The sequence below is a fragment of the Haliotis rubra genome, unplaced genomic scaffold (assembly GCF_003918875.1).
Source record: "Haliotis rubra isolate DU_JTF1 unplaced genomic scaffold, ASM391887v1 Scf66, whole genome shotgun sequence".
Lineage (NCBI taxonomy): Eukaryota > Metazoa > Mollusca > Gastropoda > Lepetellida > Haliotidae > Haliotis > Haliotis rubra.
In genome coordinates this window covers 2,234,989-2,250,067 of record NW_025767368.1, presented here as the reverse complement: position 1 = coordinate 2,250,067, position 15,079 = coordinate 2,234,989, and the positions used below count along the sequence as shown (strand labels likewise).

Below are 15,079 nucleotides of genomic sequence, written 5' to 3'. Positions count from 1 at the left end.
GAAAATGAAATAAGAGAGAAATGGGTGAGTACTTAGACACAGGAATCTGAATTGACAGGAATGAATTTTATGTATCTTTTCACAAGATCGCATTGCTTTCTATATTTCAAAGATGTGTTTTAAAATAAAAAGGCCAAGTACATTCATTATTTCATTTTACTGTGATTCAAGCTATGTGAGCCTGATCATATCACCACCTGGACTATGCTTCTGAAGATCCAGGGGCCGTTTCACAAAGCTATTGACTGTCGTAAGTCTATGTTACAGTACAGAAGTTATAGACCGTCCTAGTGCTATGATAGCTTTGTGAAACGGGACCCAGGTTAGGATTGATCTTCAGCAGCCAATGCTTGTCCTAAGAGTTGACATTATTGGTGGGCAGGCTGTTGATGCATGTCATTGTATCCCAAATGCATAGATCGATGTTCATGATGTAAATCATTGGTTTGTCTGGTCCAGACGCAATTATTGTCATCATATAGCTGAAACGTTTCTGAGCGTGGCATTGAAAAACTAACACAAGACAAACTTAAAGCATGTGCGATGATAAAGACAACAGTGTTCAAGTGAGACAATCAGCAGCACAAGCTGGTGCTCATTTTCTTGCTTTGACACACTGATTGGGTCCTTAACACAGTCAGAAAAGTCACACCTTGTATCCACCACTCATCCTCTGCAGCTTGCTCTTCTAATATGCAGTTCTGACTTCAAGGACACAATTAGTGAAGTCATGCATTGTTTCCAATGCTGTGGCCTCATTCAAATGTCTTGTATGAAAATAAGGGACAGATTCCACCTCGAAATCCCCATTCACTGACAGCCATTTAGACTTGAGGCTGAGTGTGTGCAGGCCATCTTAATGTAGAGTGTTGTAGCTGTTCTGTGATCTGTCATTTAAACCATTCTCTGCATGACTGTGTAATTTGTAAATGTTTTCCCTTGGTTGGCAAGCAGCTGTACAAAAAATGCCTTATCAATGCCCTCTTGGGTCAGCTCATCAGAAATATCTGATACCTGCAAGGTTGGAAATAAAACTAAAACAATTGAATTATGTAACAAATTTAATACAAGAAAACTTTAAATTATCACAGTATGTACATTGTTCCGTACCAGTTTCTTGCTCATAGACAATTTTATTTGAGGATTACTGTATCAGTGCTTCCTTATGGTTTTCCGTAGATTGTCTAACATGTTCTTGAGGGTGCAACCAATCAGGCATCATCCATAATAGAAAAACCCCTGAAGTCATTGTTTGCTTATTATGACAGTAATGAATTTTCTGAAACTTTGGTACCATCTTCTAAGACATGAAATATGGATATGAGTTTTACAATTACTTGCCAAGGAAATAATATTTTCAATTTTTCAGCCTTAGCTTCATAGTGTAAATATTTAGCATAAGAAAAAAAAAATCTCATTTCATTTGATAAATATTTTTAACTGATAGGTGCTTTTAGCTTCTGACTGTGAAAAAGAAACCCAACTCAAAGCAAACAAAGCAGTCCTCACATAGGGAAGAAACTGGTAGGACTATGAAGTAATTATGTGAATATTTAGCACTTTGTCCTGAGCCAATAAAAATCCTGAAATAACTCATCTCCATATCCTGTTTGATAATGTTTGTTTTTGCATATGATATATCTTAAGAGCTGCTTTGTATATTCTATAGTCAGCTGATAAAGCCTTTCTCACATACACATCATCTGATAGTGTGTAAGGGTCATTTTCATCATAAATATCAGACTGTCTTTGGTAAACACTGTTGGCACTATTATCAAAGCTGCCATGATGAGACTCTGATAATGTCTCCTTCCTATCAAAATGTTTGCATTTTGTGAATGGCAGTTTGTAAACCTTTTCAAACACTTCCAGTGAGCCTTGTGGGTCATCCAGCAATCCAATGACAGCAAACCAACTCTGTAAATGGCTGATTATGTAGTTCACAGCATGAGACAAATCGGTGGATGATAATTTATCCAGGAATATTTTTTGTTTCATCCAACAAGGCATATCTTTCTTTTCAAACAGGAAACCTTCAGGAAGAGTAAAGTTGAAGTTAAATGTACGATCACTGGCACAGAAGTTGATATTCAACATCAGCTGATGAAACAGGACACTTCCCTGGTTTAAGATCCACTCTCGTAATGTCATCTTATTGGCATTAAAACCCTGGCATATTTCGTCCTCATAAGTCTCTTTGCAATATTCGTAACTAGATATCGCTTGTTGCATAGGCTCCCGGAGAAGAAGAAAGTAGGAACAAGGGCTGTCCACCTTTTCACAGACTCCAAACACGTATCTCCCAGAATGAAATTTCAACCGATGTCGGAATTTCTCCAAATTGTCCTCGCCACGTTCCCACAGGAGTCGATTTTTACTTGTCATAAGTGGCGACATTGCGATATGTTTCTTAATAGATATTTCTCTTAAACATTCAATAACTCTGTATCCCCCTGCTCTGGGGTAGTGAATAAATGCTATATTTGCATCTCTGTATTTGTAAAAGTTGTCTGTATGAGAACCACTGTTCAGAAAATAATTTGGTAATGTGTTGTTTTTAGGTAACCATGGGAACCTTTCTGTCACAACAGACAATGCTTCCTTCTCCAGTCTGGACAACACTGCCTCATTCTTCTGCTGAATCGCTGATAGGGATCTCACAACTCTCACAAGATCCGCTTCCTCTCTGGAAACAACAAACATGAATCTTAAGGTATGCAACAACAGTGAACTCTTGCCTGTATTACTAATACCTCCCGACAGTGTGGAATGCACAAAGCATAAGTTTGTGATGTTTGGATAGGTTGGGATATAAACATCAACATACACTGGTTATTCTGTATCCTGCAGTCTATCTCTGACTGGTAATACGAATCTACAAACACACAGAAGAGTTCTTGTTATACTTTGTAAACAATGTTATTCATCCTGACTGGCTGCCTCTAATTTAGAGCATTTAGGCTTTCTTATTTATAGACTGAATGACTGGTTGAACACCTGAAATGAATACAGCAAATCAAATAGCATTCTTTGACAACAATCCAACAATTATTGAGATGTTTGACTTCTGTTTAGTCATGGTTGAAGGGGGAACAAATCAGTCATCTACACCAGCTAGGCTAAAACTTTTGATACAATGTCCAATAGCAACAAAATTTCCGAAAATATGCTCATGGAAACAAAAAAGGGAACACATGAAAGTAAAAAGTGTTCCTTTATTCTTTTCCAGGTTTCGTCACAAGGTATTGCATTGTGAGTGAAATTCTGGAAATAAATAAAGGAACATTTGTACTTTCATGTGTTCCCTTATTTGTTTCTATGAGTATATATGAAGTGATTATCACCATAATTTCATTTAAAAAAATACCAGATATTTACATAGAACAAATACCACAGAAATACACACAACTTCTTTGAGTGGCATTTTAGAAGTTGGGAAGTACAATATAGAACAAACTTCATGGATAACAACTTTTTTTATTCGTGAGTGCGACGTTTCGATACAGAATCTTGTACCATTCTCTACAACGGTACAAGAATCTGTATCGAAACGACTCACTCACTAATAAAAGAAGTTGTTATCTATAGTTTGTTCTATATAATACACACAACGCCAGACACACTTCTTTCATTGTCTACCAATACAGAGAGGAGAGTGTACACATTTAGTACTGTCACCAAGCAAGTACTGTCCTGGGTTTCTCAAGGTGTGCTATAGCTGCTCTCCAGATCCTAGAGAATAGAGGTGAAACGGTACACTCTTACCACGGTACGGTACGTACTGCGGGACTTCGGTTCGGTATATGAGGTATGATCATAATGCAGAAAATTAACAAAAAAGAACTAAATCTCACCGAAATTGCATAGAATTTGACAAAATGATTCGATTTCTAGACATTTTAGAAAAGGTTTAAAGAGGTTTAAACCGAAAATACCAATTTTTGGATTGCATTACGGTATACCGAACCAAAGGCAAAATACAGCAGTTCTACTAATACCGCGGTATACCATTTCACCCCAACTAGAGAATCAATAAAAACATGTCTCCCTGACCCTGGAGAATTAAGCAAGCCTAAATTAACTCAGCTATAAATAGAGTGAGTGAGTGAGTATGGTTTTACGCCGCTTTTAGCAATATTCCAGCAATATCACAGCGGGCGACACCAGAAATGGGCTTCACATATTGTACCCATGTGGGGAATCGAACCCGGGTCTTCGGCGTGACGAGCCAACGCTTTAACCACTAGGCTACCCCACTGCCCCAGCTATAAATAGAGACATGTCTCAGTTATTATTAGTTATACATGTCCATTGCTGTCATGAGTTCACACACAAGAGATACATATTGTTTCCCACGTCATTATACTACATATGTTTTGTGAAATTGTAAATCATTAATGTGTGGAATGTATCTGTGTATTTCTATATCTTTGTACCTACTGTGTATATCTTTGTAGTTTACAGAATATTGACACTGTTCCTTCATGGAATGTTATGCAATATAGATCTTATCTTATCTTACAAATTAAAGGTAACCAGAAACTGCATATTAACCAGAAATATATTTGGCATATCCTCTCATTGGTGAAAAATACCCTAGAGGCATGACCCAAGGTAGTAAAAATAAACTGAATTTGGAAAGGCAACTATCTATACCCCATTTGAAAGATAATTTAGGGGTAAACACTCAATGGCTCCAAGAGAAGATATCTGGATTGTGTATACAGGACCCTCAATAAATCTGTAGGCATATGTTTTCACCAAAGTGTTTCCTGAATCAGAAGTTCTCACAACTGTCTCACAAAAGAGTATTAATGATTGATTCCAGCAATGTGTGATCTTGTAGCCAGCAGTGAGCAACATTACCAGTCCTACAGTCTGAAAGGCTTCTCCCTGTAACACCCCTGACGATCTCCCAGGCAAAATAACTTGAACAGAAGCATGTGGCTGTCAACCACAGCTTGAGACCAGCAATTGGAAGAGACAGAGTGTTTTTAATGAACCTATTGGTAGTGACAGAGACCAATAGGAATCAGAGCTGATGGAGACATCAGGCTGTATGAGCCGACAAGGGAATGCCAGCCAGCTGGTGCATCTTGGCAACACACATACCACACTAATCCTGGACAAAAAATACACATTACGACCATGCATATGTAATCTGTTTGTTTGGATGCATAATTACCTTTCTGATGCTAGTTTTTGATAAATGACCTGGTAAATGTATGAAGATGTTCATGGTTCTCAAAATGTTTTTATCAGAGGGACACTGTTTAGTTCATTATGAAATCAAGAAGAATTACTTCTACCAATAATCCACAGTTATCGCAAAGAGATACAGTCTGTAAAAAGAACAGTTATATTTTCTGACAGTTATCCAAAAACAATTTCAAATGTATATTCTTTTTCTTTGTAATGTACCTGTGTATTTTGTACCTAACGGTACTATGCATATATTTCTAGTTTCTAGAATACTGCTACTCTTTCTTCATGGAATGTTACAGAATAAATATCTTATTTTAAAACAGCCCATGGATGTTTACTACAGGTATGTAAACAACTTCAGTAATGTTAGGGCCAAAGTACCCTGTATCGGACTCAGTTGTATCAATACACATTCCACTGAATTAAGATACAGCTACAGTCTTCTAGACCATTCATGCCTCTAAACATGTTATTGTATTGACTAGTATAAGGTGCGTTTACTAGACTGACAGAATTTTACAAAGCTTTGGCTTAGTGGTAGATTACCATTTAGTCCAAGAAATGAAGTTATCTTATTCAAAAATACATATCTACAAAATAAAATATAGAATCTAAATGGAACCCAGAACGATTCTTAATTTCAGAACTTGCCAAATTACTGTACTTGACAGGAGTTTATTCATTTTTAATTTATTCCCTAGGGAAACGGTCACAGACTGCAGTGATTATTTCTAAATTAGCTGGCTGAGAATACCAATCCCCTGGGACAACTTTATCAACAGGTCCACCACTCTGGATTTAACATATTTTATTTTTTTATCTTGGAAATATAACATTGCTACTAACAATACACTTTGTGCATCATGATATCGTCTATAATTAAACATGTATTGTCTAAAAGGATGTATACTATGATTTGAAGAAGATGTGTTCTGAGGTTTGTATATGAATTGTAAATACCATTTTTGTGGTATAGCCTATGTGGCTATAGATGTTAATTCGAGGTATATCTGACTGAACTGGATCTCCAGTTTGTTTGTTATGGTGTTTATTCCATGACTTCACCTGTTATTCCCTGTCATGTATCATTGTAGCACTCATCTGATGACAAGTTAAAGGTATCCTCCATGTGAGGAGAGGTTTTTCATGTCAACAGTCCCTGTTATCATCGTATGGGTGAGCACTGAGAGTGAGATATTTGAGCGTATTCCCTGGTAAGAACACTCCTCCCTAATTAATCTCTGAGGTGAGCCCGAAGTCACCATCCATTCCCTACCTCCTGTGTTAGCTGATTACTGAGAGACTGCAATAATTGGTCTCTCTGTTACCACCTATCACAAGCAATGACTTGAAGATGAGAAACTACAGCCAGTTACAGAAGGGTGCTAAAAATACAAAATGACAGCAAAGTAATTACTCCAAAAATAAACCATATGATAAATGGAGCACTTTATGTTCAACTGATGAACAAATGCTTGAAGCAGCGTAACCCCACAAGTTCTAGTGATTCTATGTTCCTGCCAATCTTGCTAGGTTTTGTTCCAAATCCATTGTTTTAGATTTGTAATCTATAACCACACATTAATTTTCATAAAAATATGAAATAATCATTACTATGGAAAATAAATAATTTCCCAGTAAAATTATCAGAAATCATTTGTACGGAATAACAGTGATAATCACAAAACTTCTTATATTCTTTTACTCAACATATCAGGTCTCATAAAAGAATCCAATAAATATCACTTGAAAAGTGCATTGTGGTATACCTAAGAAGTTCACATATGGCAAGTTGACACAATTGATGGATAACATCTTCTAAATAGTTGATACAAAAGTAATGTCTACTCTGTAGTTAAAATCTGCTTCATCCAAATTTTAAAAATTATCCCCTATTTCCCAGCTTATAATTTACATTCTGTTATGTTAAATACATGGACACATTTGCAGCTGTATTTGTAGTTTAATCAGATTCAAAATAGCTGATGCAAAAATGAACCATCTAATCTAATGACACACATGAACACAGGATATTCTTTGTGAAGACACTGGTAAGGCAGACAGAGATTGGATGGTGTTGCTTCAACTGGGCCTTTATTCCTCGGAGTGATGATTTTAACACTAGGGTGTAGTGACTATTTCAACAAAGACAGTCAAAGCTCAGTGGAATAGGCCTAGGGTATTTCTCATGATGGAATGGAGGAAGAAGACACAAAATTCTTAAGGATGAATAAAACTATATCCATGGAACTTCCCTCTTTGAAACTGCATCAATGTACAACTGCTCCAGTTGTTGTAAGTCAGCATTAAGTGTGACAGTTATGATTACCTTGGTGTTAATATCACTTAGCGGAAAGTCTCTGAGACACTGAGACATGACTGATGACTAGTAGTCTGTCTCACAGTCCCTGAACCACACTATTTTCCCTACTGCCCAGCCCCCCCTACAATGCTAGCCCTATATGAAGCAAGTCTAGATTTCCTCAGGTTCAGGATCTGAATCACTGGTCTCCCTAGGGCTCATTTTCAATTTAAATGGGCTTGTTTGTTTCTATCAAAATTATATATATTCAGAGACTAAGCATTAGTCTATGGTGCTCCCTTTCACTTTAAAGTGAAAGGTTTGTTTCTATCAAAATTAGACCACCTCCGTGGTGTAGTGGTTAGAGCGTCCGCCCGGAGAGAGGAAGGTCGCGGGTTCGATCCCCGACCACGTCATACCAAAAGACGTTAAAATATGGTACTTGTTGGTCCCTGCCTGGCGCTCTGCATTAATGGGTACAACAAGGACTGGTCAGCTCGGAGAGTCAGTTTACTGTGTCTGAGTGGGGTATTCATGCTTCACTGAGGCATGGTATCTCAGTGAGCTAGCACTATAAAACCAGCTTAAGTCTTTGCTAGTACAAGCAGCCGCACATACACATACACACGCATGCACATCGTCATATGAGCGAAATATTCTCAAGCATGACGTTAAACCCAATTTCACCTCACCTCTATCAAAATTATATATATTCAGAGACTTTGTGTTAGTCTAGATGACTAGTAACAGTGTGCCTTGCTTCTTTGAAACAGATGAGAGAAATGAAAAACAATTGTCTCAAAAGGAATTTGAGAAAGAATGGCTAATGGGCTGTTTATTTTGTTTCTATTTTCTATTCTCCTCAGAGCTTGTTTCTTCATTATGCCCTAGGGACACACCAATGCATCATAGTGGCAAGATAACTCAACAGTAATCTTAAACAAACGAGAAATACCAGTTGGTTTTCAAATCCTCATTTGTTTATAACCAACCTGCAACCAGTACAAGAAACAAGCTGTAGTTGTGTGTTTGTGAAGGCAGTGAGTGCAGACCAGTGATAAGATGATCTGGAGTTGTCAGTCAAGTGTGTGACAGGCCACTGCCACAACTACAACAAGCAAGGGATCAGATGGGAGCTTACATGGCAAATCACTCAGAGTTAACATACCACAGTTTAGACTGTCACATTTAAAAGGACGTTTTGTTGTTTCTGGAAAGAAAATCTGTCTTCTGCATAAAACATACCAAGCCGAGGTCGCCTGTGTTTACACTGGGGAATACAGTAGACTCCGTTTCACAACAAAAAATGGAAAGTAGATACCATGGCCTTCTTTATTATCATCAGTTGATTCCCCGATAACTGGAATATTTAAGGAGGAATTCCAGACATCTTATTATTTTTCTCCTGGCAAAATGCCTTACATAGGACACTTGATTGTCTATCTAGAAAATTGTTATACAAACAGTTTGGGGAGGGATCACACCTGAAAATGATCAGCATATTATCACATTAGATTCAGCGGAAAGTCATATCATTTCAGATCTTTGATTTTCCAAAACATATGACCTATCAGATGTCTTTTCAATTTTGAATATATATGGTCCAAACGAATAAGTCCTTTGTCTCTTACAAAATCACCAGTGACATTGAAAGCTAATAAAAAACATATGTTAACAGTATTGATACATACCGGTATATACGCATTACTATGTTATAATATGCATTACTTCCTACTGGCATACGAACAGCATATCCCATAGAGCCTGGGTGATACGGCTCTTATAGTAGCAACTTTGTGTGTGTTACTACATGTCATGCTGACACTACGATGGGATGAATGTATATCTCTATGGTGAGTGACAAAAAATACATTAATCATGTCACACATTTTGTGAATCTGTAGGATGCAGATATGAATATAAATTTGTCTTTTTCATCTAAACTGTGAGATCTGGCCTTTCTGAAAAAGTTGGTTTTAATCAAACTTTGCAAAAATAGTATTCTGGAAACAGGTAATGTAAAGAAATCTTCTCAATCTCTCCTTCCAAGGGAAGTCAAATGTCAACTGAAAACATGAGGCCCAAATGTTATCTGTTTCTGCAAAACTGTGACAACATTCTAAACCCAGGCATCCTAATTAAGATAGATTGGTCAGTTGGATGTAATTAATTCTCTAAGAGGCTTCACTGGAAGGCAGGAGGAGGCTGAAAAAATCTGATTAACTGACTCTACAATCTGCAGTGTCATCCACTTAGATTTGTCAGTGCCAAATGCGTGCAATATGACACTGATGCATTGTGTCTCTCAAACCGACCTGCAATGCGATCCTACTGCCGTCAACACTAAACAAATCGGTTGGTTGAGTTACGAAACTGCTTTTAACCCCGGAATGTAACCAAGTGACCCTCACCACCACCCTGTATGCTGAACTGATAATATATGTCAGGCTAGATCTCCTGATTAGTGTACGTCTAATCCCCAGTGGAGATTGATCTCCTCCCTGGCATGTAAGCTGCATGGAAATGTATACAAAATACATAGTAAATGTCAAGTCAGATGATTTTGATTGTACAAATGACGTACTGAGATAGGGATGGATTTCAGTAGAGTTGGGTCCATTGCAAACACTGGGTTATGGATACCTATGACCATACATTAAACGAGCTGTTTGACAGGCAACATCTGAATATGACGAATCAAATTCTGGTTTACTGATTCAAATACTTTCCACGAATTGTATGTATATTCACCTAGTCCGATGTTGAACAATAAATACAAAACTAGAAAGATATTTTTCAAATTTCTTGTGTAAGGTGTGGTGGGTAGCCTAGTGGGCAAAGCAATTGCTTAGCAGATCTGGGTTCAAATCCCATTCAGGGCAGTGGGGTAACCTAGTGGTTAAAGTGTTTGCTTGTCACGCCGAAGGCCCGGGTTCGATTCCCCACATGGGTACAATTTGTGAAGCCCATTTCCCCCGCTATGATATTGCTGGAATATTGCTAAAAACGGCGTAAAACCATCAGTCAGTCAGTCAGTCAGTCAAATCCCATTCATGATATCTTTGATGTTTGGTAAAAGAATTGAAAAAACAAATTACACTCACTCTAATTTGATCACAACATCGACAAAGCTATGGCTTTATCACAAATTGGAACATGCTATTCTTATCTTAGATTAGCTATAAATGTACCACGTAGTAACAATACAACTGGCCTGCCTACCACCTTTGCCTCAGCAATTGTCTGAGTGATCAGTCAATAAATTTGTCAGCATGAACCTGTACAAATGTCTCATCAGTAATAGAACATAATTTCTCTAACATTGGAAATAAAATCTATGAAAATCCTTGTCACGTAATCACAATAAACTAATACATATCCAATGATTGCAGTATTTGTAAAACCAAATAGTTTATTATTTATTGATACATCCATCATCTCAGAGTTCTGCTTCCGTCACTTTGTATCAACCTACAGCGGTGCTGCCTGCAGCAGCTTATAATCACTCCACTTGTTCTATCCTCATAAATATTTCAGGGGGGAAATAGATTGGTTATCATCACCTTACAATTCATACCAGAGTTCCTGTTATTTTAATAAATAATAAGATAATAAACAGAACTATCTTCACCACTGATTGAATTGGCTCTATTGACTATATTCCAGTAATAATATCATCACTGGAAACCAGAGATGGGCTTCACACATTGTACCCCTGTAGAGAATCAAACCCGGGCCTTTGCATGATTAGCTAAATGCATTGCTCCGAGACTACAAATAGTAAAAATCTTAACATTTTCCAACAATGTATTATTGTTATATTTAAATATTTTCCACTTATATTGTGATCAAATGATTAGGGTTACATGGATCATACAACAAATCAACACAGGACAACTACACCACACATACTGTTTCAGCAGGAGAAAGTCCTAAAGTTCTATTCCAGCAACATCAAGGCGGGGAACACCAGAAATGGGCTTCACACATTGTGGCCATGTGGGGGCGTCTTTAACGAGAGAACATCAATGATAAGAGTCAATGATGTAATTTATTAAGCTAGGATTCCCTTTATTTGTGTTATCACTTCGTCTTGGAAAAGCGAAAAAACAAACAAACATGTTGAGTACATATTTATTATATCTATTCAGAAAAAAGTGGCATTCTTAGACCTTTAAGCCACACATGCATGTGTGTATCTAGCAGAAGGATTGTTATTTTTGAGGAACAGTTTGAGACAATTTATCATTTACAAAACACAATTTAATCTCACATGTCATGAACCAGAGGGTGGGTTGGCAAGAAGAGGTATATTCTCCAAGATTTATTTGGACAAATGCGATAGAACAACATCAATCAGTCTGTCAGTTTTCACTTTCCCCTTAATAGCCATCTGACAGAATACACCCTCACTTAAGTGCAATATGAATAAATAAACATTGAAAGAAATCCCTGCATTAGTGTCGGATTCCTCTTCCAACATTCCTACTTCTCCACGAAGTCTGCAGCTTTGATAACAGTGTACAACTTTGTCATCACTAATGTTGTGATAGGTTGGACTCTCATACAGTTTAACCACTAGGTTGGTTTACCAGAGAACAACTCTAGATAAGCTGCCTTAAAGTAAGTTTATTTGCCTAACATATCAAAACATATTACAATTACCAATTCAATTTTCAATTTTCAATTTCCTGTGTACAAACCTTGGCATGAGAAACAGAAAAACTGCAATAGTATTACAACACTCCTGATAACTGCCCAGTGTATCCTATTTAACTTCCACACATGAAGTAACAGGTATTGAACTTCACACACACACAAACTCGACAAAAAGAAAACCAGAGCTCCAGATAAGTTTTAGCTGATGTGGGTACTGTACCCACTGTATTTTTTTGGAGTGGGTATTATGAATGTTGAGTGGGTATTTCATTTTCCGTTACCCACTGCTTTCAAATATGTGCGTATTTCAGTCATTTTACTAAGTATTATGTCAATGAGCAATTTTACTAAGCATGTATGATCTGCCTTATGTCATACCTAATCAAAACCAACTTAAATATAATGGAAATTATTAAATTTAAAATCACTCATCCTATACTGACAGTACAACACTAGTCCTATACTAACAGTACAACTTGATAGCAATCGATGTCTTTTTCATTACACAAGTGATTTTTATAAATATATTCCGTACGCATTGTTTTAAACTTTTTGCGTATCTAACATTTTAAATGCGTAATTGGTACGCAACAATTATTTTTCAATGCGTAGTTGGAAATTTTCTATGCGTATTTTACCCAGATACGCAGCTTATCTGGGCCTCTGGAAAACTATAAATACAAATTAGGAAAGGCTCAAAATGATTATCTGGAGCTGACAGGAGACAAATCTTCATTCAATCACACTTGTTGGATAAACAACACATTGTACCCTTGTAGGGAAACCTACACCCTCAGTAAACCACCACCTCTGTAATCTCCCTTATCCTCTCCAAACCATCACACCGTAATCCCTATCCTCTCCAAACCATCACACCGTGATCCCCTATCCTCTCCAAACCATCACACCGTGATCCCCTATCCTCTCCAAACCATCACACCGTAATCTCCTATCCTCTCCAAACCATCACACGTGAATCCCTATCCTCTCCAAACCATCACACCGTGATCCCCTATCCTCTCCAAACCATCACACCGTGATCCCCTATCCTCTCCAAACCATCACACCACGATCCCCTATCCTCTCCAAACCATCACACCACGATCCCCTATCCTCTCCAAACCATCACACCACGATCCCCTATCCTCTCCAAACCATCACACCGTGATCCCTATCTCTCCAAACCATCACACGTGATCCCCTATCCTCTCCAAACCATCACACACGTGATCCCTATCCTCTCCAAACCATCACACCGTGATCCCCTATCCTCTCCAAACCATCACACCACGATCCCTATCCTCTCCAAACCATCACACCGTGATCCCCTATCCTCTCCAAACCATCACACCGTGATCCCTTATCCTCTCCAAACCATCACACCGTGATCCCCTATCCTCTCCAAACCATCACACCGTGATCCCCTATCCTCTCCAAACCATCACACCGTGATCCCTATCCTCTCCAAACCATCACACCGTGATCCCCTATCCTCTCCAAACCATCACACCGTGATCCCTATCCTCTCCAAACCATCACACGCGTGATCCCTATCTCTCCAAACCATCACACCACGATCCCTATCCTCTCCAAACCATCACACCGTGATCCCTATCCTCTCCAAACCATCACACCGTGATCCCCTATCCTCTCCAAACCATCACACCGTGATCCCCTATCCTCTCATCACAACGTGATCCCATCTCTCCACCATCACACGTGATCCCCCTATCCTCTCCAAACCATCACACTGTGATCCCCTATCCTCTCCAAACCATCACACCGTGATCCCCTATCCTCTCCAAACCATCACACCGTGATCCCCTATCCTCTCCAAACCATCACACCACGATCGCCTCTCCTCTCCAAACCATCACACCGTGATCCCCTATCCTCTCCAAACCATCACACCACGATCCCCTATCCTCTCCAAACCATCACACCACGATCCCCTATCCTCTCCAAACCATCACACTGTGATCCCCTATCCTCTCCTACCCATCACACCGTGATCCCCTATCCTCTCCAAACCATCAAACTGCAATCCCCTATCCACTCTAAACTACCAAAATCCTAAAACAATCACCTGTGTAATCCCATATCATCTCTTAATCATCACCTCTGTAATTTCAAATTCCCTCTAAACCATCGCCTCTGTGATTCTAAATGCTCTCTAAATTATAACTTCTGTACTACCTAGCTTTCCTAAAATATCTACTCCATAATTCTATATCCACTCAAAACCATTATCACTATTATCTCCCAATCTCCCAAACCCTTCATCCTGTATATACACATGTTACATGTCCTTAACACCCTGTGAAGATCCAGGTTAGAAATGGTCTTCAGCAACCTATTCTGAGACTGATGTCATATGGCTGGAATATTGCTGACTGGGCAATAGAGAGAAAAAAAGAAAAAAGCTAAAATGTCCATCACAAATATAAAGATGTGCTTAGCTAATATTTATGTTATTTTGTTTGTTCATTCTGAAAATACACTTTGATGAGTCTTCATGAATGTTTCTTTGTTGCAAATGGTTGTGGGTTAGGTTAGCGTGGTTAATGGAAGTATGCTTTAAGTGATATCCACTCAACACTGATTAGAGCTGTTGCTTTGCAGTAAGAAACATGAATTTTAAATGTGAAATGTTCCTTTAATTGTTTATCACACATTATCATAATACATAGGTATAATCATGTGATATGGGTGTATATATCATGTGTCCAGCGTTCATTATACACAATTTGTTTGAGTGACATTCTAGAAGTTGGAGGTACAGGGATGACAAGACTTAATGGATGATCAGCTTCTTTATTTTGACAATGGCAACGTTTTGGTATAGATTTTTATACATGTCTCATAAGCCAAGATATTATTTAATCATAATTATCTACAAATGATTTTACCCTT

The 15,079-nt window shown here is 38.1% G+C and overlaps 1 protein-coding gene across 1 annotated transcript in view; it reads right to left on the bottom strand.

The window, feature by feature from the left end:
• Positions 1–1,043: 1,043 nt before the first annotated feature.
• The window catches only part of LOC124257414, a 38,891-nt gene continuing 24,855 nt past the window's right edge, over positions 1,044–15,079 (bottom strand). Inside the window, exon 3 of the mRNA XM_046691461.1 lies at positions 1,044–2,686. Within this exon, the coding sequence (XP_046547417.1) occupies positions 1,594–2,686 (1,093 nt within the window). The 3' untranslated portion in view covers positions 1,044–1,593. The remainder of the gene's footprint in view (positions 2,687–15,079) is intronic.